This window comes from Columba livia, chromosome 2 (assembly GCF_036013475.1).
Source record: "Columba livia isolate bColLiv1 breed racing homer chromosome 2, bColLiv1.pat.W.v2, whole genome shotgun sequence".
NCBI classification, from domain to species: domain Eukaryota; kingdom Metazoa; phylum Chordata; class Aves; order Columbiformes; family Columbidae; genus Columba; species Columba livia.
Window position 1 is genome coordinate 7,999,368 of NC_088603.1, and position 27,398 is coordinate 8,026,765.

Below are 27,398 nucleotides of genomic sequence, written 5' to 3' on the forward strand. Positions count from 1 at the left end.
ATGGCTAAAACCAGCCTGCTGGGAAACCTGCCGCCGGCCCCCACTGCTGAAGGGAAAGAACCGCCCCGTGTGCTGTAACAACACTGTCACCATTGCAAGAGTAAAGGGTAAAAAGAGTAAAGTTTCAACAAGATGGGCTCCTAGGTACACCAGTCTATAAAATACACCACATGTCACAAGTCTGTTATCTTCTCGTATTCAAGGAGAGACTGGACAACACCCTCAGACACACGGTGTGACCTGTGGGCTTGTCCTGTGCAGGGACAGGAGTTGGACTCTCTGATCCTTGTGGGTCCCTTCCCACTCAGGACATTCTATGATTCTATGATTCTACTCCTGTGCATGCTTTTACTTCAACCTCACAAGCAGATCTGTGCTTTACAATAACTGTGTTTCTTTTCTATGTTCTTCCAGAGTCAAGATTCTCACTGGAAGGGAGAAGCCAACCAATCTTTAAGAAGGGGAAGAGGCAGCTATTTTTTTCATTACTAATATTAATGAACCATATTTTCACAAATTCAAGTTACTTGCCTATCGCAGTAGAGCATCTGCAAAGATGCTTCCTGACCTTCACGCAAAACAACCGCCCCACATTTACTGTAGAATGCACTTACTTCTGTCCTCTCTGTTTGCGCGGCACTGAGTTTTGCCTCGGAGTTCTCTCACAAGCTCCATCGGTGCTGTCGCTGGCTTCACTCTTATTTAAAGGCTGGTTTTTCCATGGGATAACATACCCAGGAGTTGGACTGAACTGTTTTAAGTCTCCTTGTCCTAATGAGCTCCGTTCTCCACAGTAACAAAAGGCGCAGAGTTGTTCGCTGTGAAAGGGAAGAAAATTACTCCTTTTTCTGGGGGGAAAACAGCAGAGGATACCCCATCAACGAGCAACTTTCGTGCCAATTTAACCCTTTATAACAAAACAATGAAAGCTCCCAAGTGCTGTCAGGTATCAGAATTCAGCATTCAGAAACAATATTTCCAGCCAACTTACCGTTTTGTTAAAATAACATTTTTCTTCACAAAAGTGCATGACTAAAAAACAACGACCGAAAAACAAACCAAAGCACATCCAATATTCTAATGATTAATATAAAGTTCTGTATCTCCATACACGCATTCACTAAAAGGCATCAGGAAACCAGGCCAAAAAAAGATCTTAATTAACACCTCACATCCATTAGGAGAACTGAGCGTTGCCATCACAGAAATGACAATGCTCTGCCTTTTTGAACACAGAACATTAAGACCCATATACCTTTCTATAAGTGAATATGCATTTACTGTGACACAATGTGCAAATACTATTCACCAAAAGGTTTAATGAAATGGAAAAAAAACAAAGAATGAGAAAAATCACAGCAATGGCTACAGTCACACATGCCAGGGTGTAACATACACAAATCCAAACACCCTTTTGACATTCATATTTAAAAATAAAACTATACTTAGAAGTTTTACTAGAGGAAATTCATATTTACAGAGCTGTGATTGCTACAGCATCCCTGTACCCTTTGCAATTGTGTTTTAACACACACAACACAGCAACAGCACTGAAACAACAGCTCTGCAGCGCTCCTTGTGTCACCTCATGTGGGAGCTACCGAAAAATACTTCTATAATAAATATATCCACAAACTTCAAAAGGTGAACTTCTGCAACCGATGCAGTTTGCATTAAAGGAAGGCCATTTAACACATCTTTTTATGCTTAAATGAGCAATTCTGTTTTCATATTTATGCCCCTAAGACCCTCAAAAGATGCCTCAGGGAATGGGGCGTTTAAACAGAGGGTTGGTTTTGCCTGGATCCCACTTAAACAGATTTCAGTGCATCTGCAAGGTGGCACATCTGGGTTCGGGACACTCTGTGTGGGGCGGGTGAGTGGAAGGATGTAAGGTAGGACAAAGAGAAAACCTTATGGCTAAATTCCTGTATAATATATACTAAAATCTGGGTGGAAAAAGTACAGAGTGCCTGTGCTTTTGAACCCAGTGAGGCAGGAGCAGCAACAGAAACGGCAAAAGTAGAAAAGTTCCAGTTCAGAATAGAAGACACGGAAAATCCAACAATGCCCCTTAGATTTGGTTTAATCTCCGAGACAGTTATTTTGCCCTCAACGCAGAGAAACACTAGGAAAAAAAATAATAGGAAGAAATTACAAGTGGGTACACAAAATGCCTTTGAACTTTGCTACTATATGGAAGGGAGCATCATGTCAAGAGCGCAAAATGAAGCCAAATTCTTTTACTTATGTTCTGTAGGTAAGATTACACTTTCCCTGAGGCAGAGAGACCCTTGGGGACACGGGTGTTGGTGGGCAGGTAAAATTGGTCCCATCATGGTACTCAAATGAAGACCCTACCACGGCACTGTGAGGAGATATTCACCCTCATATTCACAGCCTCGGCCGCACAGGAGCAGCACCAGCCAGCGCTACCCCCAGAACTGATGGTGAACGTTCGACACGCTCCAGAAACCTTGAGAAACATGTACCCAAAGATAAAAAGCACAAAGAAAATACAGATAAATGTAGCATAAGAACGGGGGGAAATGAATAGTTACAGCTAAACAGTACATATGTCTATTTTATAAGCTAGTTTCCAATGTGACAGAGCAACAAACAAATTACTATTTGCACGTCAGTGAATGTAACCACTAGACTACCAGTGAAACCTGATGTGGCCTCGCAGCCAGAGCCAGCGAGAAAGGGAAAGCAAAGCTATTTATGCCAGTTGAGACCAGAGAGACTTGTGAGGAGACTTAAGAGATTTAAACAGGCAGCGCCATGGTATATAAATTACACTAGTTACAAACATGAGATTATCCACAGCGGAATAAATAATTATTCATACATCCTGTTAGGACAGACTATCACTGCTCATTAAAAGACTCAAGGATAATTATGACTAGATAAACAAAGCTCCTTAAAGGGAAGTGGTGGCAAATATGCAATAATGTTGAGGTTTATAAACGTAATTAAAAAAAAAAAAAAAAAAGAAAAAAACAAAGCAAAACAAAACAAAACCAAAACACACAACTGACTCTTAAAGTGGAAAAGGGAATAGAGGGGTAAAGCAGATATTTCTGGTGAGGCGGCTCCTGCACCCCAACTTCCAGCAGCAGTTTTATCCCGGCGGAGCGATGCTAAAAACCAGGAGCAGCAGTTTCGCTGCGGTGTGGACAGCTGGGAGGCCGCCACGAATCTGCTGGTTTGTGCTCCTGCTCCAGCAAAGCTGGGGAACCACAGCTGAGCACACCAGGAGGGGACTGGGGAACCTTTTGCTAAAGGTTTGTGATCACAGAGATGCAGAAGTTAAAGGTGGGAGCAGCAGAACATTCCCAGACCGCTGCCAAGAGTGTGCGGCTGAGATTGAGGGGGAGGGTTATAAAAGAAGGGAGAAAAAAGAGTTTCGCTCTTTCCAGGGCGGGTAAGCAGCGTCTGGATGCTGGAGGGACCCTCGGCAGCAAAGCCACTTTGGACTCGATGATCCTGAGGGTCTCTTCCAACTGAAATGATTCCACAATTCCAACACGGCACCTCGCTGGTTTGTCACTCACGACAAAGTGGCCAGTTCCATCGCGTCAGCCTTTTAGGTTGAAGTGCTCAGTAAATATTTTAAGTTACGTCTGTACAGGCAGAAGGTAAGAGGTTTTTTTTATTCCTATCATCTGAGGATTGCAGAAAGTACTTACAAGTCTACTTTCCATATGTCAATATGCAATTAGAGGATCTAAATCTGTGATGCAAGAAGAGCTCTCATATTGAAGATAAGAAAACAGAGATACTGGCAACTCTTAAGATCAAACTCTAGATCTGTTATCATAATTAGCATATTTTCAGAACAGGCTAATTCAAAACGGGATAACAAGCAAGAAATGATTTGTCACATATATTTTATAACCTACTAAGGAAAAAAAGAGAGATAAAGCTCACCAATACTCTTTTTAAGACCTATCTATAATGCTTCAAACAAAAATACAAATTTATCATTATTTGTAAATGCAACTTAATTTCTAAATTTTTCCAGAACAAATGCTACCTTTTTATATAGGTTTAAAATTCCATAGGTGGTTTACTACCAGTAGGTGCTTATACACCTCCCCTCATCCCAAAGGATTTAATACATCTGTATGCACACAAATCTTAATACATGATGCAGATGAAAAAAATCTATTCAGAACAAACCAGACACCTAGGTTTAGGGGATGCAGTAAGAAGCAACAGGGCTAATAATGTCTGAACTAATGTCTGTTCCTACCAAGCCATGAGAGGAGATCCAGACTCAGATCTTGTTAAAAAGATGTTCCTTCTAAAAAGAAGCACGTAGATCTCAGCACTCTGCCACAGCCACTTTCTTCTATGAGTTCTTATTTTATTGAGTTGTCTGGTCAGTGCCCGTTCCTCACGCAGAACGTACTCAACCCCCCAACAAGAATCTCAGATGCTACGATCCTCCCCAGTCCATATCCCGAGAAAGGAAAACAAAATGCCCTCCAGCCAGTTAAAGCTGGAGGAAGGGAGAAGAACAGTCACTATTTCCTCTCCTTGACCGATGACATACAGTCATTACGGCTCATCCTAAAACACAGACTTTCTCATTTGAAGGAGTTCATTTCAACACATTCACTATTGGGCAACTAGTTGCACAATATTAAATTACAACCAGAGAAGGAGAAACATTCTCCTGGCTCGTCTGCAAATATTCAGTTAAGAGAATTAAGGTAAAATCAACAGTCCCAAAGCGTTTTATTTTGTTAAACAGAATTATTCTAAGGCTGACCACCAGCATTACAAACACTTAAAGCACACCGAGTGCTGCTGTAGTTACACAGCGTGAGCAGAAGCCCCTCCGGGACCCTCTCGCGTTGGGAAATGCTACTGGGGTGTCCTGTGTCAGCCAAGGCTCCGTGACAACAAACAGATGTGCAGACTGGCTTACGTAAACATGTTTTGTTTCTGCGGCGTCCCGCACCTCACAGATCTACGCCCGGGTCTGCGGGAGCGCTGTGCTGTGTGGCAATCGTCAGACCGACCCACCTGAGATTGCGTTACCCTCAACAGTACCAGATGTGGCCGCTCACTCGCCTATTCTTCATTCCTGGGTAGAAGGTGCAAGGGTCCGCACTGATATGCAGCACTGCCATCCACCCACATCTCTGTGTATAAATTTCCCTTATTTTCATAGGCATAACTTCCCCCCGTATCTCCTGTACAGCTGAACGCCAAGGAAGGCAGCAAGAAGCCCACGTTGAGCATGTCTTGGTACGACACTTTAAGGCATAAAACCCTGTCAATACTACCTGCTGAAGGAGGCAGACTAATGAAAGTCCCACGGCCGCCTGTTAAAGGTCCCGTTCCTTCAGGAGAACATGCACGGGAACCCCAGCGGCCTCCAGATGTGAACAGAGGCTGTCGACAGCGGGAGAAATACAAACCCATGGACGCGCCTCAAGAGACGCTTTTCTATCACCTCAAGCCTACTGCGGGACACCAATTATCAAAGAAGTTTGTGCATTCACCTTTTCAATCAATCTTATTAAAAGCAAAGGTCGTTGTTGCTGTTTAAAAAGGAAAAGGCAATGGGTTATCTCTGAGAAACCCCAAGGCACAGCAATTCCAGTAAGATCCACCAGCTATAACCATTGTCTTAACAATAAATACAGATGATCACTACTGCCATTTGCCATTATAATGATTGCACCAAAGATTTAAAAAAAAAAGGCGTAAAAACAATGATTCATGCTTTGGGTTGAAAAAGAAGGTGAAGAGGGTACCATTTGATTTTTGCTACGAGTTTGTTTGTTTTTAAAGGAATTATGCAATAATTTTCCTCAGTGTCTGGAAATGCCTTCAGGATGCCTTTTTCACACACACTTTAGCGTTTTTGAAAGGTGAAACTGAGAAGCATAAAACCCGGGGTTGTGTCAGCAAAGGTGTTACAGGAATTTTACATGTTTTTAACATCTATTTTTCACGATTGAAATTAAGCTCAGCACAATGAAATGGAATATCTGGGAGCAAAACAGAGCTTCAGAGCATCGTTTGTACTGATTACCAAAGCAGACTGATGAGAATTGGCCTTGAGAATTCTTCTCCCACCTAACCCTGTTAGCAGTTTTAACATATGTTAAAAGGCTAAATTAAACGCTACAGGGGACCTACTATTTATTTAGCTATGCCAAGTTGTGCTAATGCACAAACTACCTTTGGCTTCACTCTCGTTTTGTGTTAAAGAGTAAATTGTTTTTCTTCTTAGTGAAGATGCACCATTGTATCATCTATGTAAATTCAATTCAAGACCTGAAAGCTGCATGCAAAGTGAAAAAAACGGAATTCTGGCTTAAAACAATGCGGGGGGTTTGCATCAGCATGAGTTCTAATATATGTGAGATATTCACAGAGGTGAAGTTGTTCTAAATCTTGGGGTTCAGATTAGGCTTTTCAGCTTCATTTAAATAGCCTGTAAATATCTGGACCTCAATAATGAAGAGGCTTGAAAGGAAACTCCTGAAGAAAACACATCACAGAATCACAGAATGTCAGGGGTTGGAAGGGACCTCAAAAGCTCATCCAGTGCAATCCCCCCATGGAGCAGGAACACCCAGATGAGGTTACACAGGAAGGTGTCCAGGCGGGTTGGAATGTCTGCAGAGAAGGAGACTCCACAACCTCCCTGGGCAGCCTGGGCCAGGCTCTGGCACCCTCAACACGAAGAGGTTTCTTCTCAAATTTAAGTGGAACCTTTTGTGTTCCAGTGTGAACCCACTGCCCCTTGTCCTATCATTGGTTGTCACCAAGAAGAGCCTGGCTCCATCCTCCTGACACTCACCCTTTATATATCTGTAAACATTACTGAGGTCACCCCTCAGTCTCCTCTTGTCCAGCTCCAGAGCCCCAGCTCCCTCAGCCTTTCCTCACACGGGAGATGCTCCACTCCCTTCAGCATCTTTGTTGCCCTGCGCTGGACTCTCTGCAGCAGTTCCCTGTCCTGCTGGAACTGAGGGGCCACAACTGGACACAATATTCCAGGTGTGGTCTCCCCAGGGCAGAGCAGAGGGGCAGGAGAACCTCTCTGACCTACTGACCACCCCCTTCTAATCCCCCCCAGGTACCATTGGCCTTCCTGGCCACAAGGGCCCAGTGCTGGCTCATGGTCATCCTGCTGTCCACCAGGACTCATCAGGCGATGTACAGCAACTTCACATTGACACAGGATTAACAACCCAATAAATCATCCTTTGGAATGAAGGATACTAAGGATAGTGGAGGATGAAAAGTGCAACATGGAGATACCACAAAGAGAAAGATGCTAAAGCTCTCAGCTGCAAGCCATATTTAAGTGTCTGACACACAAAGTGTTCTCTTTCCAATAGGGAGCAGAATTACAGAACAATTTTAAATTTTGAAACGGTTTGACACTGTCACACTATTACAGAGCAGATTTTGAAATGAGTCTTTAACTTATGCGGCATAATTCCTTTAAAAAAAAGGACAGGGGGTTCATATGAACTTCGGGTGAAGAATTTTAAAACTTTAAGTTTGCACAAAGCAATTAAACCTCATTAGACAATAATTGCTTTCCCATTTTTTCAAACCAGCACGGTTGGAGTTCTACAACCATATAATCAACTTAATGACACTCTTCTCATCTGAAAGAGAGAAAACATTACCCTCCAAACGCCACCACCAAAACAACACCTTTTACTGACATTTTAAAATTTAAAAAATATGAAAATACGCTCTTATTCATCAAATGTATGTGTCAGCTTTAATCTAAACAAATGCTTGAAGCTCAGTTAGGACTTCACAAACCCTAAATGCAGGAAGCATTACCAGCATGTCCGTTCTGTGTAAAGTGATTTCGAGGCTACTTCAAGTCCATTTAGAAATAATTCTTTAATGTCTGACTGAACTGACTTGTACTCTCCACAAAAATCCCATATAGAATGGAACTGGGGCTGCTCGGCCTGGAGAACAGGAGCTGAGGGGAGACCTTCTGATCTCTGAACTGCCTGAAAGGAGCTTGGAGCATGGAGGGGGTTGGTCTCTTCTCCCAAGTAACAAGTGATAGGACAAGAGGAAATGGCCTCAAGTTGTGCCAGGGGAGGTTCAGATTGGATATTAGGAAGAGTTTCTTCCCGGAAAGGGCTGTCGGGCATTGGAACAGGCTGCCCAGGGCAGTGGTGGAGTCACCATCCCTGGAGGGGTTTAAAAGGCATTTAGACAAGGTTCTTAGGAACATGGTTTAGTGCTGGATTTAGGTGATGGTTGGATTCGATGATCCTGAGGGTCCCTTCCAACTGAAAGGATTCTATGATACATCAAGTTGGCTTTAAAGCCAACAGAACAGTTTTTCAAGAAGGTTTCATCAAAATTGTTCAGTTGCATTAGGAAAAGGAAAAAATGCTGTTCTGCAAAACCCAAACTTTGTATTTTTTCTTTGGGAATATGTTTACAGAAGAGCTGAAATAAAACAGAGTGGGGGCTCTGTAGTCAAAAGGGTGCTGGGGCAGATTAAAGGTTCATCAGCCCCGTATGGTCAGTGTTAGAAATACAATAAACAGAAGCACAGGGCAAACATATAATACTACTCGTACCTCCCAGCACTTCAAAGCCTCCCTGTACCAGCTGTGATTCCTGTATATTCAGTAAATCTCAGTTTCTTCCATGAATTTCCTCAGTTTGACCTCACACAAATTTTCAGCAAACCACAACATCCTCTGGCGAGGATTTCCACGTCACTCTAGACAACTATTTGCTGCAAAAAGAATCGCCTCCTTTTATTTTGCATCTAACCCTTTAAAGTTTCATTTGATGTCCCCCAGTTTCTTGAATTAAAAGAAAGTGAATAGTCGACATACAGCTAGCCTCCCCATGCCACTTGTGATCTTGAAAGACTCTTATCTTCCTCACCCAATCTCTTTTACAGACAGAAGGTTACTGGCTTACTTAGCTGTTCCCCACAGGAAAGCTACTCCATGTCTGATCAGCCTTTCTGCCGCTCTGTGAAACTTTTTAAGCTTTACTACATTCATTTTTGAAGTTACAGATACATTTTCTGGAAGCCTATGAAAATGAGTCAAACTCGCTCCTCCAAATGTTTCTAACCTTACCAAGGAGATCACGTGTTTGAGCAAAGCTTTAGCACATCGAAGATACAAGCTCAAAAATTCTCTCTTCACTAAGCACACTCCATCCTCTCACCGTCCCTATGTGAGAGCAGACTCCATATGCACCATCCTCACCCCGCCAACAAACATCCTTCCAGAAAAGGTTAGAGACACTCACTGGGATCATCTCTGCAACTACGGCTTAGGGATGCTGTCAGTTCAGATTCTGTCATTTAAATTATAGAAGCACAGAATCACTTTGCTTGGAAGCGACCCTCAAGATCATTGAGTCCAACCATCACCTAAATCCAGCACTAAACCATGTTCCTAAGAACCTCGTCTAAATGCCTTTCAAACCCCTCCAGGGATGGTGACTCCACCACTGCCATGGGCAGCCTGTTCCAATGCCTGACAGCCCTTTCCAGGAAGAATTTTTTCCTAATATCCAATCTGAACCTCCCCTGTTGCAACTTGAGGCCATTTCCTCTCGTCCTGTCACTTGTTATTTGGGAGAAGAGACCAACCCCTCCATGCTCCAACCTTCTGTCAATTGACTGTGTGGAATAATATACATCACACTGAAAGCCAAAGGAAGCACGAAGAGAACTCAGCCTCAGCTGACAAGGAAAATGAACAGGAAAATGGAGAAAGGGGTAAGAAGAAATATGTCACAAACATCTGCCTGGGAGCCACTGAAGGTGGAGGGAAGGAAAATGTAGATCAGGGTAAGAGCCAAAAAAGAAGAAACCACAACTGAGTGGACACTGAAACAATGATTAGAGCTGATGAACAGAGACTAGGCTTAGAAAAAGAGAACGGGAATATGATGAGGAGTCAACAACATGGGCAAATGCAAGAGTCTGATGAAGAAAGCTGGAAGTGAAAAAAAAAAACAGAAAAGGTGGTATTTGGAAGAAGTGAGAGAAGACTTGGTATTCACTCAACACTGGAACAGAACTAAAGACCCCAGACTCTTCCCGTCACCTGTAACAAACACGTCTCTGTGCAACTCTCTGACAAAGCAGGCATCCCACCCCCTCCTGAGCTTGGTCTACACAGGACACTGTGTATCAAGTGCTGGTATCAGTCCTTCAGCATGGTCTGACAGACTGCCAGCCACGGGATGTTCTGTCTGTCTGTCTCACAGCCTTCTCTCAAAGGAAGGAAAATCTGTGCAGTCAACAGCCCTGACCTGCCAGTGCTGGACCTGCTGCTCAGCAGTGACAGGACAGACCCAGGTGGACACAAGCAGCCGTAGGAGGACGTGAGACAGAAAAACTGCCTTAAAACATCTGTGAGAGGCTGAGAGTGGGAATCCAGAAACCTGGAGCACCTGCTCAGAGAGGGCAGCAGACGTTCCTAAGTATGGTTCTGTGGTGGGACCATCTTGTGTAACAGATTAATTCAAGGAGCAAAGGTCCGTGCAACTCAAAGGCCATGAATGCCATTGAACATGGGTGGCCTCGTCATGAATGCCATTGATCGTGGGTGACAAATTCCACAAGACACAAGTTCTACATTAGAGCATTAAACACATTATAGTCACAATGTCAACTGTTCAACCTAAGGATTGAGGCTGCCTGTGAAACCCTTCTTTGGCCCCATTTGTGCGATATGCATTCTGTGCTCCAAAAAAGACGCAGACCATCTGGAGAGAACTCAGCGAGAAGATTCCGAGCTCAAGTAAACATCAGCTACAGAGAAAGAAGGGACAAATTTGAGGTTTTTGTTATGAAGTAAAGCATGCTAGAGAAACAAACCAAGAGCCAGATCTATCCTTCATTATCCTTGGCAGATGGTACAAGTAGTAGTGGGATAAACCCAGAGTGAGAGTGTGGGTTAGATGTGAAGGAAAGTGTTTCCATCGGTAAAGACAAAGAATACACTGGAAGGGACAGTTTAGGGAAGATCTGGAGGTTTTATGACTGTAAGGCTTAGGAGCAGTTTACATAAACTTTTGTGTGGAATGACAGCGGTAGATTCCTACCTGGGAAAAGAAGGTGAAGCAGATGACTTCCAAAGGTCCCTTCCTGCCCTATGAATCTGAGATAGAGCTCCTTTAACAACCATCTGTCATAAAACTCTCCACCTGACCATCTCCCCAGCCAATGCATGAACACACAGGATGGACAACGAGCAAATATTTAACTTGTCTCTCATTTTTCCATGTGCGGTCTTAGTCTTTTATTACTGACAATATTCCAATTGTACCCCACAAGCCAAATCACTGATTTAATTCCGGGTTAGACTGCCCAGTGAAGAAAGAAAGAAGAAAGAAAGAAGAAAGAAAGAAAGAAGAAAGAAAGAAAGAAGAAAGAAAGAAAGAAGAAAGAAAGAAAGAAGAAAGAAAGAAAGAAGAAAGAAAGAAAGAAGAAAGAAAGAAAGAAGAAAGAAAGAAGAAAGAAAGAAGAAAGAAAGAAGAAAGAAAGAAGAAAGAAAGAAGAAAGAAAGAAGAAAGAAAGAAGAAAGAAAGAAGAAAGAAAGACGAAAGAAAGAAAGAAGAAAGAAAGAAGTAAGAAAGACGTAAGAAAGAGAGAAGGAAAGAAAGAAGAAAGAAAGAAGTAAGAAAGAAGTAAGAAAGAAAGAAGAAAGAAAGAAGAAAGAAAGAAAGAAAGAAGAAAGAAGAAAGAAAAAGGAAAGAAAGAAAGAAGAAAGAAAGAAGAAAGAAATAAGAAAGAAAGATGGAAGAAAGAAAGAAAGAAGAAAGAAAGAAAGAAGAAAGAAAGATGGAAGAAAGAAAGAAAGAAGAAAGAAGAAAGAAGAAAGAAAGAAGAAAGAAAGAAGAAAGAAAGAAGAAAGAAAGAAGAAAGAAAGAAGAAAGAAAGAAGAAAGAAAGAAGAAAGAAAGAAGAAAGAAAGAAGAAAGAAAGAAAGAAGAAAGAAAGAAGAAAGAAAGAAGAAAGAAAGAAAGAAGAAAGAAAGAAAGAAGAAAGAAAGAAAGAAGAAAGAAAGAAGTAACAAAAAAGTAAGAAAGAAAGAAGAAAGAAAGAAAGACGAAAGAAAGAACACTACTTCACTATTATTAAATAACTTGCTTCTGTAACACAAAGAAATGCTGTCTCCACTTTGCAGATGTAGAAGTCCATCACTGACTTCAGAGGAAGGTCCCGTAAATGCTCTCATGGATCTAGATGCGAGAGTGTAAAGGTAAAACTCTGCAATGATCCCGAGTACCCTGTTTTGTGCATAAGGTCCATTCTCTGCACAAAGAATTCTTGCAGAAAAACATGAATGTAAAACTACAAGCTGTATCCTAAGACATATGCATGAAAAGAAATAATCAGAGTTTCAAAATACTAATCCTAACATTGGTATCTTGTAAAGTATGCACTTGACTTTACAACTTTAATGAAACGTATTTTTAATATTAAATATTCATCTAACTCCTTCCTGCCTAAAGATCCATCTCCTCCTTCCATCAATGCACTGTTATTCTGTCCAGATTATCTAATCTCTCAGCCACTCCACAATTTCTTTTTCCACTCAGTGTTGCAAGTTTTGTAATGTACTTTCTTTGAAGATTAAAAAATAATAAAAAGGAACAAAGATAAATAAGTTCACTGCTACTTTTTCACCATTTTCTTTGTTCACACAATCAACAGATGTTCACCTACCACCTCTTTTCAGTGGAATAAAGCCCCCAGCCCTCCATCTCCAGACTCCAATTTGATGTTAGCAGCAGCAGCAACAAAATAGGAGGGAATAGTGCAATTGGTCTGGAATGAAAATTACGTGCTTTGTCCAATTACAAGCGAAGCAGGAAAGTCGGAAGGTGTGTTGCCAGGTTGTTATTTTGTAGTTTTAATGTCAGTCTCATAAGAGCAGATATTTAGCAGACCCAACTACCAAAATCAGACAAGCTGTGTGAAAATCCCAGCTTCTAACTGTTTATTTTAAGAACGTTCTGTCTTTATGATTATGGCGAAAGGACTGAAAATGTGCAATTAATGCAATTTACAGTCTCTGGAAGTAGACAGGGAGCAAAAAGGTGTTTTGTTCTGCTATGGAATTGTGTTTCTAGGCCGTTCTCGTTAGCTTTTAATGCCGATGTGGGAAGCAGAGGAGGAAGGTGGACGCGGCTCGGCCTGAATGGCGGTGGGTTTCTGGCTGCTCGCCCGCCCCAGGGGCTGCGCTTCCCTGCGCTCCGCAGGCAGCACCGGCCCAGGGAGAAAACGCCGTTCCAAGAACCTGCATTGCACTCAGCCATAAGCCCTGGGCTGACAGAAGCTTCTCACAAGGCTTATAAAAAGCAAAAAAAGGGAACAAGCAAAGGAAAAGGCTCCAAGCCCCATGACGCTCATGATATATAAGAGCTGGCAGCGTTACTTTTACCGCTGCCAGGCTCGACAGTTTATCTCCGCTTGACGTTGCTGCCCGTCCCCACATGTGGTCAATAATTCACTCATTCCTGAGCACACACACCCAACTCACCCCTCCCAGCCTCCCTGCCCCACTGTGCCTCAGATACTGGTTATTTTAATGGGGTTTAGTACATTGCTTTCTGAGCACTAATCCTAAATCTGTTGTTAAATTCCCCGCCCCAATCCCATTTGCAGTTCATAGTTCTCTTGGACTCCCCATGTCCCACCTCTGAAAGGTTCCAACATTGACCATCTTCTCTCTTGCCTTTCTCTTGAATGTTCTTAATTTAGCTCCAGTCTCAGGAGGGATCCAGAGAAAAACGCCACACAAGCCAGGCTTTGGCTCATGTCTCAACTACTGAAATCCCAACATCCTACTATGTTAAAATCTCTATTTTTCACAGAATCCCAGAATGTCAGGGGTTGGAAGGGACCTGGAAAGCTCATCCAGTGCAATCCCCCCATGGAGCAGGAACACCCAGATGAGGTTACACAGGAAGGTGTCCAGGCGGGTTGGAATGTCTGCACAGAAGGAGACTCCACAACCCCCCTGGGCAGCCTGGGCCAGGCTCTGGCACCCTCACCATGAAGAAGTTTCTTCTCATATTTAAATGGAACCTCCTGTGTTCCAGTTTGTACCCATTGCCCCTTGTCCTACCATTGGTTGTCACTGAGAAGAGCCTGGCTCCATCCTCCTGACACTCACCCAGAATTGTCTTCTACTCAGGTCTGAAAAAAGTGACGCCAAAGTAGCTCCAAGCTCCACCTACACCTGCATCTACTTCTGGTGGAGGATTTGGCTCTTTTCTGTGTTCTACGCAATTTCTGCACTGTCTGTTATAATATATTTCCATAATTATCCTATGTCTCACATACCTAAATTTATTCCCCAATATATAAACACTTCCACTGGATTAAGTCACTTATATGATAAAACAAAAACAGAAAAAACTTACCAAAAAAAGAGGTGAAGCCAATGAGTATGATTCATTCAGAAATCAGCTTCAAAACCACTTCCCCAAGTTACAGGTTTAAAGTCTCTATGGAATCACAGCTTATCCCAAATCTTGATACGTCTCCTCCCACCGTTACACAACCAAATATCACCAGTGTGTGTTTCAAGACACAGGGCCAAAAAAACCACCCTGATATATATCTTTTTCCCCAAATTGTATTAAGGTGATCAATGACTTCTGCAACTAATACCAATTCTGCATCTAAGTCTGGAACCAAAGTTACTTGTGATCAGAGACACCTATGACTTCCAATTAACTTCTTTGCATCTCCTTCACAGATTTCTTTCCAAAATGTGAGAGACAAGGCCTGATCACTGTTATTGTAATTAAAAACTAACACTATTTAGCTTTTTAATGCTTTGATCGGCCAAAGGAATGGGCCCATAACAGCCTTTAAATCTTGACTAATCAAAGTCAACACTTCCAGTTGGAAGGAAGAGTTGAGGGCAAATGCAGAGGGTTTTTTAGAAGACTCTTTTCCAGCTTTTAAGAAACAAGTTTATGGCTGGGGAAAGCGCTGTCATCAACTGGTCATGATAACAGCAAGAAAGTAACCTTGAGAAGAACAGAAAGCGGAGGAAACAGCTCTAAAACTTCTGCAAATGATCCAAACCAGGGTCAAATAAAGAACCAAAACAGCTGTTTGGTTCAAGCTGGTCCACATATTTACTGCAACTCAATAGTGGCTTCGGAAAACTCCATTAAGAACAGAAATTCTTCTGTGTATTTCATTCAGGTGTACACACAAGATCTATTTAAGTGAAATTATCTGTAAGAAGGGAAGTTCCTCTTGGAATCTAAGAAGTTTGTGAGCATGTGAAACATGAAAATGATGTACGCAGCAAGTAGAAGAAGTCATATTTTGTGCAAGGAAAATATGCCCCGTGTTGGATTAGGAGAAAGTAAAATGATGATGACAATTCCCTCCAAGTCTGTCAAAATATAATCACACCCGTAACTGCAAGTAACTGGTAACAGCAATTTCTGCAGGGGAAAAGACCCAATAATGGGTTAAAAGTTGTTATCAGGGCTTCAAGCAAAGCAGCTCTGCTAGAACTCTGTGATCCTGTTTCAACCGTGATCACCGACAATGTGTTCTGGTTTCCTTTAAATAAGGCAATGAATACTTTCACTGCTTTTTGGGTAATTTATATTGATAAAAAGTAAAAAAAAAATCCCACGGAAGTTAATGTCTATATTATAAATTCTGAAACAAGGAAAAACGCAGTAGAAAAAACAAGAGATTTGTTTTACTTTGTTTCTGAAAACACAGACACACAAGCTGAAACTTCAGAAAGCTTCGGTAATCACATTTTATCTCCCATCGCTTACGTCTGTTTTAATTTAAATGGCTAATACACTGTAATTCAAGGGTTTCCCAGTGTAGTCTGAGGACAACACTCAAGGAATGTGCTTTTCACCCCCATCTCCCTGCACACCAGTGGAGCCTCCATCAGCCTCAAGCACAAAGCGCTGCTGCCAGCACCTCGAAGCACCAGCGGCGGGTCCCAAACCTGCACCCCCAGCGCTCTGCACCCCAGCACCCGGCTCCCAGCACCCACCCCCTCCATCCCTTTACCTGGTTTTAGCTTCCACAGCCACGGAGGCGGTGGAGCTGGCGGACTCCTGGGACACTGAGCGCTGAAGGACTGGTGTTAGCTGCTTGGTGCTCTCCGCCTCCGTCTGGGCATCCTCTTCTGCAGATTGCTCTTTGACTTCTGTTAAAAACAAAGCAAACCAAAAAAAAATCAGCACAATATTTATTTATTTAGGCTATAAAAGCATCCATCTGCTGCAAACGTCCATTTTTATTTATAGACACAGGACCCCATGTAACTACGTTCTCAGACACAAGAAAATTAAGAGGGAAGGAAAATATCCTTCGCATCTAGCTAAAACATGAAATTGTACACTTATAAAGTGATGTCCATGTACCACTGTGAACTAAAGACATGCGATAATGAGGAATGGGGCTGGGGGGGTGTTATTCACTAACAGCCTTTCCAGATGAAGTTGCATTTCTAGACAACATTGTTCTCCCCACATCTCCTCTGTGCACCTGCTCTGCCATCCCTGAACAAACAGCGGGGTCAGCACACCAATCGGCGGTATAATACACATTTTTTCCTCCCATATTAATGTTAACTTTGATTGATTCTCTGCACGAGTTCATTCCTGATCACACCAAATGTGCTGGCACAGGGATGAGGAGGTGAAGGAAGGAAGGACATGCTTTAAGCCAGCTTAAAGTTCATTCCAAGCTGTGGGAATATAAGCAATTTTTGCCATGTCCTTTTACTTCGGATTAGTTGTTAGACAGGAATATACATATTTACAGCTGATAATGCTTCTATCTGCTTAGAAAGTCAGGTGTGGCTCAGAAACATGAACCACCAAGTTGCTGCTGTCTGTGCAACTTCAACCCTCTTCCCATTTGGTTCTTTCCTTTTCAGGGAGCAAGTCGGGATTTGCCAGGAGTTCACAGCAACATGCTGCTGCGAGACAGGCAGAACACACAGGAACAAGGGTCAAGGCAATAAAATGTGTTATTTCTGCACTCCTCCACACTTTGATTTTGTAACCTAAATAAGATAAAAATCTTAGGACTCTGCCAGGCATCGTTTGGCACATCCCCAGGTTCCAGTATAAGTTGGGGAATGACCTGTTAGAGAGCAGCATAGGGGAAAGGGACCTGGGGGTCCTGGGGACAGCAGGATGACCATGAGCCAGCACTGGGCCCTTGTGGCCGGGAAGGCCAATGGTACCTGGGGTGGGTTAGAAGGGGGTGGTCAGTAGGTCAGAGGTTCTCCTGCCCCTCTACTCTGCCCTGGGGAGACCACACCTGGAATATTGTGTCCAGTTGTGGCCCCTCAGTTCCAGCAGGACAGGGAACTGCTGGAGAGAGTCCAGCGCAGGGCAACAAAGATGCTGAAGGGAGTGGAGCATCTCCCGTGTGAGGAAAGGCTGAGGGAGCTGGGGCTCTGGAGCTGGACAAGAGGAGACTGAGGGGTGACCTCATCAATGTTTATAAATTTGTAAAGGGTGAGTGTCAGGAGGATGGAGCCAGGCTCTTCTCTGTGACAACCAATGGTAGGACAAGGGGCAATGGGTACAAACTGGAACACAAGAGATTCCACTTAAATAGGAGAAGAAACTTCTTCCTGGTGAGGGTGGCAGAGCCTGGCCCAGGCTGCCCAGGGAGGTTGTGGAGTCTCCTTCTGTGCAGACATTCCAACCCGCCTGGACACCTTCCTGTGTAACCTCATCTGGGTGTTCCTGCTCCATGGGGGGATTGCACTGGATGAGCTTTCCAGGTCCCTTCCAACCCCTGACATTCTGTGATTCCAGCTTCAGACACTCCTGCCTCCTCCTATCACCACCCAGGCTGCTGCACCTGTCCCCACAGCAGAGCCAGACCCAGGACCTGGGTCACACTCCTCCCAGAGCTTCCCGAGAACCCAGGTTTGAGCTAAGAGGCCAATACATACAGCTCTTTCAAAGAAGTCCAGCTAGAGGAACAGATTGTTTGGAAGATTTAAGCAGAAGGTACATTCACTCTTTAAAAAAATAATACACAACGTGTCAAAATATAATCAAGCGTTGCAAATGATAAAGGCTTCAAGTGGAGAAATGGACGGGTGGAAGAAGCTGCAATGGGTGGGTATGCACAAATCCTGATGCAAACTTTCATCTTATCCATAAGAATAATAAAAGAGAGGAAAATCCTCAGAACACAGAACTGCACAGCTTGGTCTGAAATACTGAAATAATACGTCCACTAGAGCACATGAAGATGGTGAAATCCTTCTTGTTTGACATACAGAGGTTGAAGTAAAGCTACTCTTTAACCTAGAGTGAAGCCATTTAGGAAGACAATGTATAATGTTTAAAACCCTCAATGAAGGCATCTAAAATATAGTGAAGAGAACCACAAAATTAAGAAAAACAAAATAAGAAATTCCTGTTCATGACTGGGTGTTACAGATATTTATTTGAATTGGAGTAAACCAGAATTGCTTCACCTACTTCAGTGAAACTATTCAGTATCATACAGACCTCATAGCAGCCTTCCAACATCTAAAGAGGGCTGGAGAGAAGCTTTCTACAAGGGCAGGTAGTGACAGGACAAGGGGCGATGGCTTTAAACTGAAAGAGGGGAGATTTAGATTAGATATAAGGAAGAAATTCCGTCTCATGAGGGTCACGAAACACTGGGACAGGCTGCCCAGAGAAGCTGTGGATGCCCCATCCCTGGAAATGTTCAAGGCTGGGCTGGATGGGGCTTTGAGCAACCTGGTCCGGTGGAAGGTGTCCCTGCCCATGGCAGGGGGTTTGGACTAGATGAGCTTTGAGGTCCCATCCGACTCAAACCATTCTGCCATTCTGTGATTCTATCTGAAATGTTTTGGAGCATCTGAAACGTCCAAAAATGACTACCTGTCTGAAGGCGAAATAGCTCACGTTAAATCCATTCCACCAGTGTATCCTGAACGAAAAATAAAATGCTCGACATCCATTTGACACCAAATAAATATCCTGTTGTAATACATCCTTTGTAATAGTAAATGTCTCTGTACAGAAAACAGAACAGAATAAATCAAAACCCCACGCCCTTAGTTTTTGGCATGTGTGAACAAACAATCCCTGCAATCGTTCCCGGACAAGGGTTCTCAAAACAGGCAGCGTCCAGTGAAGAAATCCGCAATGGACTGCAGTGCCTTTTCAAAGTATGTTGGGTGTAAAGGGTCATTTTACGCAAGTAACCCCCAAATTTCTAAGTGCAGCCTCACGAAAGAGCACAAAACACAAACACCTGTAAGACGGGCAAGCACCAAATTGCTAAAAGCAAAACCCACAACGCAGCCCAGGACACCCACATGCTGAAGGAAGACCACCAGAAATCCCAGCCTTGCGCTGATCCATCTTGGCGGCTTTATTAAACCTAGTTAAACTCCACAAAAGGAACTCTGCTTCATTGTGTGCCCACAGAAACTTTCCAGTAAGCAAAAGCCATTTACTCTTTGCCAGCTTTCATCTCATTATACATTACTGGGCACCCATTACACTGGAAAGGCAAAGTTCACGGGCGCTAACTCATTCTCAAAAACTCTGGACTGTGTGAGGAGACACAGATTGTTTCACTGCACACAACAACTATATGAGATTACATCCTTATGGTGCTCTTCCCCCTGCTGTTTGCTTCTCTAGGAGAGAAGGGACCCAAATTATCCTAAATGAGACAAACAACATCTCAGCTGTTGTTTCTGCAAGGAACCAAACGGTGTCTCAATATGCCGTTGGAAGGCTGAAAACACGGTGCCCACCAAACAGAACGAAAACAGAGTTTGCGTTAGCTGTGCGTGCCATACTTCAACTGCGTGAAAGTTTTCCAACAGAAGAGTCAGGAAGAACAGAATTATGTATTTTGTGAGTCCAACGCTTGGGAGATGGAGCTCTGACACGTCAAGGGGACAGCAGGTGCCCTCATCACCTCCTCAGAGATGTGCTTGGAAGCACCTGGCACAACATGCTAACTGCTTTGCACTGTATTTACTGAACATTCATCAGGCTTCCTTATGGCATCCTACTCTGAAGCTTCTGGGCATGAAGGAACCACAAATGATTAATAAATGTGAAGCTCGTTTGTAGATTCATATACAAGGCTTTATTTTGCAGCCTATTTTCATGACCATTTCTGTCAAAGCGAAGGTCTTGCCCATTGTCCTGGTTTTGTTAAAAACAACTATCTCTTTCAGTGAATTTGCCTGTCAGCTAAAGCCTTCATATTAACTGCATTTTCCTGGAGAACCAGACACATGTTTTGGTAAACCTAGCAAATGGAATGCAAACTTATTGATAAGCATGGAGGGACATCTCCCGAGAGGGGCGACGAGAAACAAGAGACCAAGAAACTGACCAACTGGGTATAACATCCCATTCACGTGAATACTTCATATAAAAGTGGGAGATCACAAGGATCTCGTCCCTTTTTCCCTTTTCCCTTCTCCTTATGGCCGACATTAGGAGAGGACCTTGCTAGTCGTCCCTGCGAACTGAGGCCTAGTGACAGACTGAATCCAGCTCCGATTGGCTGCAGAGTCCAGTCCAGGACTTCAGGTGCCGGCTCTGCAGTTGCTGAGACTTTCAAGATTGGTTTTGTATATTTTGTATTATTTTCTCTATTCTTATTAGTAGCATTAGTAAAACATCTTTAATTTTTTCCAACTCTCTTCACTCTGTCCTTCTTTTCCTCCCAATCGCCTCTCCTTAGTGAAAAGGGGGGAAGAGGGAGGGGGAAGTGGCGGGGGGGGGGAAAGAGGGGGTTAACAATACATCTGCCAGGGTTTTATTGTCACCCCGCAATCTTAACCCTCGACACCCATGTACAATGAGTTGGTGGGGGGAAATGAGAATTTTAAAAAGCTAATTACGCAATTCCCAAATGTCCCTAAGTTCTTTTCTTACGTCACTATCTCCTACTATAATACTAGGAAACATAGCAGATAAAACTGTTTAATTGCGACAATTCCACCCACAGTTCTTCCCCCCCATGACTAGTGAGGACACTTTTCTTCTTAAGGTTAAAAGAAATGCCCAAAAAGTAAAGTTCCTGTTCGCATGGGCCACCAAAAGGGGTGAGACTTTCATACTTAGAAAGGACCCATAAGAAAGATGGGGACAGGCTTTTTAGCAGGGCCTGTTGTGATAGGACAAGGGGTGATGGTTTAAAGTAAAGGAGGGAGATTCAGGTTGGACATGAGGAAGAAATTTTTGACACTGAGGGTGGTGAGACCTTGGCCCAGGTTTCCCAGAGAGGTGGTGGATGAACCATCCCTGGAGACATCCCAGGCCAGGCTGGACGGGGCTCTGAGCAACCTGAGCTGGTGAAGATGTCCCTGCTCATGGCAGGGGTGGCACTGGGTGAGCTTTGGAGGTCCCTTCCAACCCAGACTATTCCATGATTCTACACTTTACAGCCTGTGTATTGTTCACAGACTCACGTGGCTGAGGCTGGAGGGCAACCCAAGGCCACCATGTTCAGTCCCCAGCTCAAGCAAAGGCCACCCGGGGCCGGCTGGCCAGGACTAGGCCTACACGGCTTCTGAGCATCTCCAAGGACGGACATACAAAATAACAACAAAAAAGCAAAGCAAAACAAAACAAAACAACAACAAAAACACCCCCCAAAAAGATGTATACACTGGGCTTTATGTTGCACAGACAAGCTTTAGTTTTCACACTGCTTAAGAAGAAATTTGGAATTTTCCAAATTAAGAAAAACATCTCTACAAAGGTGCTGTATTTTAAGCATTCATAATTTATTCCCTTAACAATTTTTCATTCTTCTTTCTAGAGCAGAACGCAGTGAACAATCGAAGAAAATAACAAATAGCACACACCATCCTCCGTCGATTACGTGGATTACCCACCTTCCTAACAGCAGCTTGGTCCCCTTATTTACTAGAGATTTACGGCGTTCAGAACAATAACTGTGTTGACAATTTCCTCTTCTCCCGCCTCAGACGCCTCTCCCTGTGTACGGGACACACATGGGACGTGCATCTCACCGGGGGAAGCCCCGTGTTTTGTGACCCCCCCGCGGGTCCCTGCAGACCCTCACACCGGGCTCTGGGAAGGACGCTGACAGCTGGGATTTTATTACACGGTCACACGTTCCTTTGGGGATGTGATGAAGCAACACTGACTAAAGATCCAAAACGTTCTTTTGTTGCAAAGAATTCTGTTTTCTAGCTGCAAGCCACTTGGGTAAACCTACAGCAAGACAAGCAGATGTATGTGTGGGCTCTGCTACGGCAATTGGGCAAAGCCAACACACCAGTATATCCAAAAGTTTTGTGTGTGTGTGTTTGTTTGAAGTTAGAAAACACTTTCCAAGTCAGAAATTGAAAATACTGAAAGAGTTCTACCACCAAAAACGTCTAAAATCTCTGTTAATATCTTAAGAGATAATAATCGTTATATAGTGACAATGAAAAAAAAAAAATCAAAGCAGCTGCCATAAACATAGAATAAATATTCCACTATTGTTTAGGTGCAACCATTTGACTGTTTAACCACAGAATCACACAGAATCCCAGAATGTCAGGGATTGGAAGGGACCTCGAAAACTCATCCAGTGCAATCCCCCCATGGAGCAGGAACACCCAGATGAGGTTACACAGGAAGGTGTCCAGGCGGGTTGGAATGTCTGCACAGAAGGAGACTCCACAACCCCCCTGGGCAGCCTGGGCCAGGCTCTGGCACCTCACTGAGAAGAAGTTTCTGCTCAAATTTAAGTGGAACCTTTTGTATTCCAGTTTGTACCCATTACCCCTTTTCCTATCATTGGTTGTCACCGAGAAGAGCCTGGCTCCATCCTCCTGACACTCACCCTTTATATATCTGTAAACATTAATGAGGTCACCCCTCAGTCTCCTCTTGTCCAGCTCCAGAGCCCCAGCTCCCTCAGCCTTTCCTCACACGGGAGATGCTCCACTCCCTTCAGCATCTTTGTTGCCCTGCGCTGGACTCTCTCCAGCAGTTCCCTGTCCTGCTGGAACTGAGGGGCCACAACTGGACACAATATTCCAGGTGTGGTCTCCCCAGGGCAGAGCAGAGGGGCAGGAGAACCTCTCTGACCTACTGACCACCCCCTTCTAACCCACCCCAGGTGCCATTGGCCTTCCTGGCCACAAGGGCCCAGTGCTGGCTCATGGTCACCCTGCTGTCCCCAGGACCCCCAGGTCCCTTTCCCCTACACTGCTCTGCAACAGGTCATTCCCCAACTTTTACTGGAACCTGGGTCTGTTCCTGCCCAAATGCAAGAATCTACACTTGTCCTTGTTATATTTCATTACATTTTTCCCTGCCCAACTCTCCAGCCTGTCCAGGTCTCTGGATGGCAGCACGGCCTCTGGTGTATCAGCCACCAGTTTACTGGTTGGGTCTCTACTCACACTTACTGCTAATTTGCCGGACAGCCAAGCAAATGTCACGAGCTTCCAAAACTTTCAGTAAGACCAGAAAGTTTTGCGGGCTGGCAAACACCAGTATCACCAAACACCGCGGGGACATTCCAGGGTCTCCACTGTTGCCCACTGTGATGTTCAGCAAGAGGGAATAACGAGCGTTCAACCAGCAGATGCAATTGCTATTTTTGCAAAGGGAAGGGGTAGCGCTGCATCAGAGAACAGCTAACGGGACAAGGGGTTTTGCAGAAGTACAACCACCACCAAAATGCTCCAGCTTCTAGTAGCTTAGACAGAGGAAGAAAACAGATCAGTGTAGCAAAAGCATCAAAAGCAGCTTTAATGAGGGAATGTAAATTATGAATTTTAAATGCCTATCTAGTTCTATAAGTATCAAGTTTAACTTGTCATCCCAACTTAGGAACAAAACAAGTTTCCACTAGTCAGAGTTCATAACTCCGTTACGGTTCAGGACACAATTTAATTGAAAATTCACCTTTCCTGCTAGTGCCTGAGACACAGAGCGATCACTCACATGTAGAAATCTTCCCTATACAATAACTCCACGTGTGTAGGTTTGAGCAGCTGAACACAGGGAACAAACGGGCCCGCTGCAGGTAACCGGTCCCATGCAGATCACCTGCGGCCCCTCCAGACCAACCCACACAAGCCAAATCATTTCAAAATACACACCAAGGGTGATGGTTGTGAACAGCCACTGCCTGGGCTGCGTGGAGCCTGTCCCCATCTATTCCTGCCTGCTAAAAACACAACCATGGCACAGAAAGGGAAAGGAAAAACCATCCTGAAGTTGGAGTGTGACAGTAAGAACCACCGGCACAAACCATTTCTCCACGGACAGAGGCGTATTTTCTTCATCTAAAGTCAACACTGTAAATTTTTATTCACAACAATAAACAACAAAACATACAACTGCATCAGAAGTGTTTTGCTGGGTTTTTGGCAAGTGTTGCATACGTTCTATCTGCTTTTAAAACCGCCACTTATCTATATTTTTCCTACCTGACGGACATGGCAGTGATTTACTTACTGCGGCAGTTGTTCTATGGAGATGAGAAGAAAGCCTAGATCATTCTTTTTTTTGTACATTTCAGAGCATATTTTGATACTTTTCAATCTAACAGAACTCCTATTTGTTAAATACATTTTGCACGGAGAATAACTTTGTGCAAGTTTTGTACCAGTTATAAAATAAAGATCCTGTTCTCAATGTAGGTCCGTTTAAATGACAATTTTGATCATTCTAACCCAAAGACACCATATTATGGACAAGCAGCTCCCAGTGATCCACAACCGAGGAACTTCCTAAGCCAGGGCTGCTATTCAACAGCACTCAGCTGATTATTTTTCCATTAATTTGTTCAGGTCTTTTTGCAACCAGTGTCAAATTTGTCACGCTCAATGCACCCACTAGCAATGAATTCTATAAATTAAGCAGATGCCGAGTGCAAACGCACCTTTGTGCTCTGAGCGTAACCTGATGTCCCCTAATTTTCATGTTGCAAAACAAAATGAGTCATCGTTCCCTGATGGTTTTCTCCATACCCCTCATCGTTTTGTGGGACCCTATTAAATTCCTCCTTGGTCGTATCATTTCAAGCTGAAGTCTTTTACCTTAACTGATCCCCGCACAGGAGCTATTTTTGACTTTCCTGTACTGTCCCCATTGCAGCTCGGCCTTTTGGAGAAGGGGAAGCAGAACTGCCCGTGGCATTTAAAGTGCCATCACACCGTGGGTTTACAAAGCAACACTAAAAAAAAAACCACTTCACTAATGTTTTTTTTTGCCTTACCCCCTTGCCAGCAATTCTTAGAATTTTATTTCCTTGTTCGACTTAAAAAAAGCTACTGCAATTCTCAGAAGAACCGCAGTTGCGCTTGCTCAGGTAGTAACAGCTATTTCAGAGCTGATTTTTGTTTATACAGAATTAGGATGGCAATTTCCCGGGTTCCAGTATAAGTTGGGGAATGACCTGTTGGAGAGCAGTGTAGGCGAAAGGGACCTGGGGGCCCTGGGGACAGCAGGATGACCATGAGCCAGCACTGGGCCCTTGTGGCCGGGAAGGCCAATGGTACCTGGGGCGGATTAGAAGGGGGTGGTCAGTAGGTCAGAGAGGTTCTCCTGCCCCTCTGCTCTGCCCTGGGGAGACCACACCTGGAATATTGTGTCCAGTCGTGGCCGCTCAGTTCCAGCAGGACAGGGAACTGCTGGAGAGAGTCCAGCGCAGGGCAACAAAGATGCTGAAGGGAGTGGAGCATCTCCCGTGTGAGGAAAGGCTGAGGGAGCTGGGGCTCTGGAGCTGGACAAGAGGAGACTGAGGGGTGACCTCATTAATGTTTACAGATATATAAAGGGTGAGTGTCAGGAGGATGGAGCCAGGCTCTTCTCGGTGACAACCAATGATAGGACAGGGGTAAGAGGTACAAACTGGAACACAAAAGGTTCCATTTAAATTTGGGAAGAAACTGCTTCCCGGTGAGGGTGGCAGAGCCTGGCCCAGGCTGCCCAGGGAGGTTGTGGAGTCTCCTTCTCTGCAGACATTCCAACCCGCCTGGACACCTTCCTGTGTAACCTCATCTGGGTGTTCCTGCTCCATGGGGGGATTGCACTGGATGAGCTTTTGAGGTCCCTTCCAATCCCTGACATTTTGGGATTCTGTGACTTCCACCTGCCATGTGTTTTTACATACGCTACTACTGAATTTAAGAGTAATTTCATTTTCTATGGTCAGTCTTCAGTGCCTTACAGGTGGGTATGTCTTTTATTACCCTAAATAAGTTTATTTTACCTACTACTTTCTTATTTTTTTGTCCCTGATGTGGAAAAGTTTTACCAGGGCAGATGCTTATGGGACTCCACAGCAAACCTGGCTGACACTGTGATTTTCATGAGGTGGGACTGGGGTCTCAATTTCTCTAATATTTCTTCTACCAAACTGCAGAGTCAGCCTCAACACAGCGTTACCAAAAATTAAGACGGGTCCGTAGAACTAAAATATACAAAGAAAGCACCGTTTCCAGCGAGGAAAAGAGTGTATGACACACAAGATAGACACTGCTACTTCAACATTCTTGACTGGTCATGTCAACGCAAATTCCCTCACCGTGTCACTAACATCACGGCAACAACGTTAACGTGAAATATTCTGGATCCTTGAAAACTCCTTCCAAAACCTCTTGGTCATGTTTAACAAAGCGTCATTTGATATCAGGATTATCAAGAGGTTGCATTTCAGAAATAACCTCCACAATGAAAAACCCAAGTGAGGTTAGAATTTATTTGGAGATAACGGGTTCCACCTACTACAAAATATTCTACCTACCCTCAAAACACCTGAGACGGAGATATCAGTCAGAGGAAAAAATGAGACTTTGCTAAATGGCCCATGTGAAGTACAAATGATAAGTGTTATTATCAGGTAAGCCTGTAACGATTTTAAGGCAAATACCAAATAACATCCTGTTGTGTCTGGTTTCCTTATTACAAACGATTTACCAGAATACAAAGAAAAACAATAAAATGCTTGTAATAATAACAAGATGCTTCAGTTCTGCTGGTTTTTTCAAGTAGCCAGACAGGTAGGAGTCAGCTGCACCAGGAAGAAGGAACTACTCCTTCTAGGATGAGTATAGGGAATATTCATTGCCTTAAAATCTATTTAAGGGCATTTTTAAGCACGTATTTGTCCCAAATATTTATGGATCATTTCAATCTACAGGCAATGTCCTCAGTGGTGTCAATTCTTCCTTTCATTAATTTTAGAAGTTATAAGCAACATGGTGATGAGGCCAAATGGTCTGGCTGAAAAGCACAAAGTGGATTTTCAAAGGTCTTTGCTGTTAAGAAGTTGACAAGAGCTTTGGCCATTGATTCACCCAAACCAGGACTTGCTCTCAGGTGTATTTTACTTGTCCCAGTGGG

General features: G+C 43.7%; 1 protein-coding gene across 17 annotated transcripts in view; it reads right to left on the reverse strand.

Annotated features, from left to right (window-relative positions):
- Positions 1–27,398, reverse strand: part of KMT2C (lysine methyltransferase 2C) — a 204,705-nt gene that overhangs the window by 119,270 nt on the left and 58,037 nt on the right. For all 17 annotated transcript variants that reach the window (XM_065050408.1, XM_065050407.1, XM_065050411.1 and 14 more), the window contains 2 exons: positions 16,066–16,204; positions 615–818 (listed from right to left, as the gene is read on the reverse strand). In XM_065050408.1, the coding sequence (XP_064906480.1) occupies positions 615–818; positions 16,066–16,204 (343 nt within the window). The remainder of the gene's footprint in view (positions 1–614; positions 819–16,065; positions 16,205–27,398) is intronic.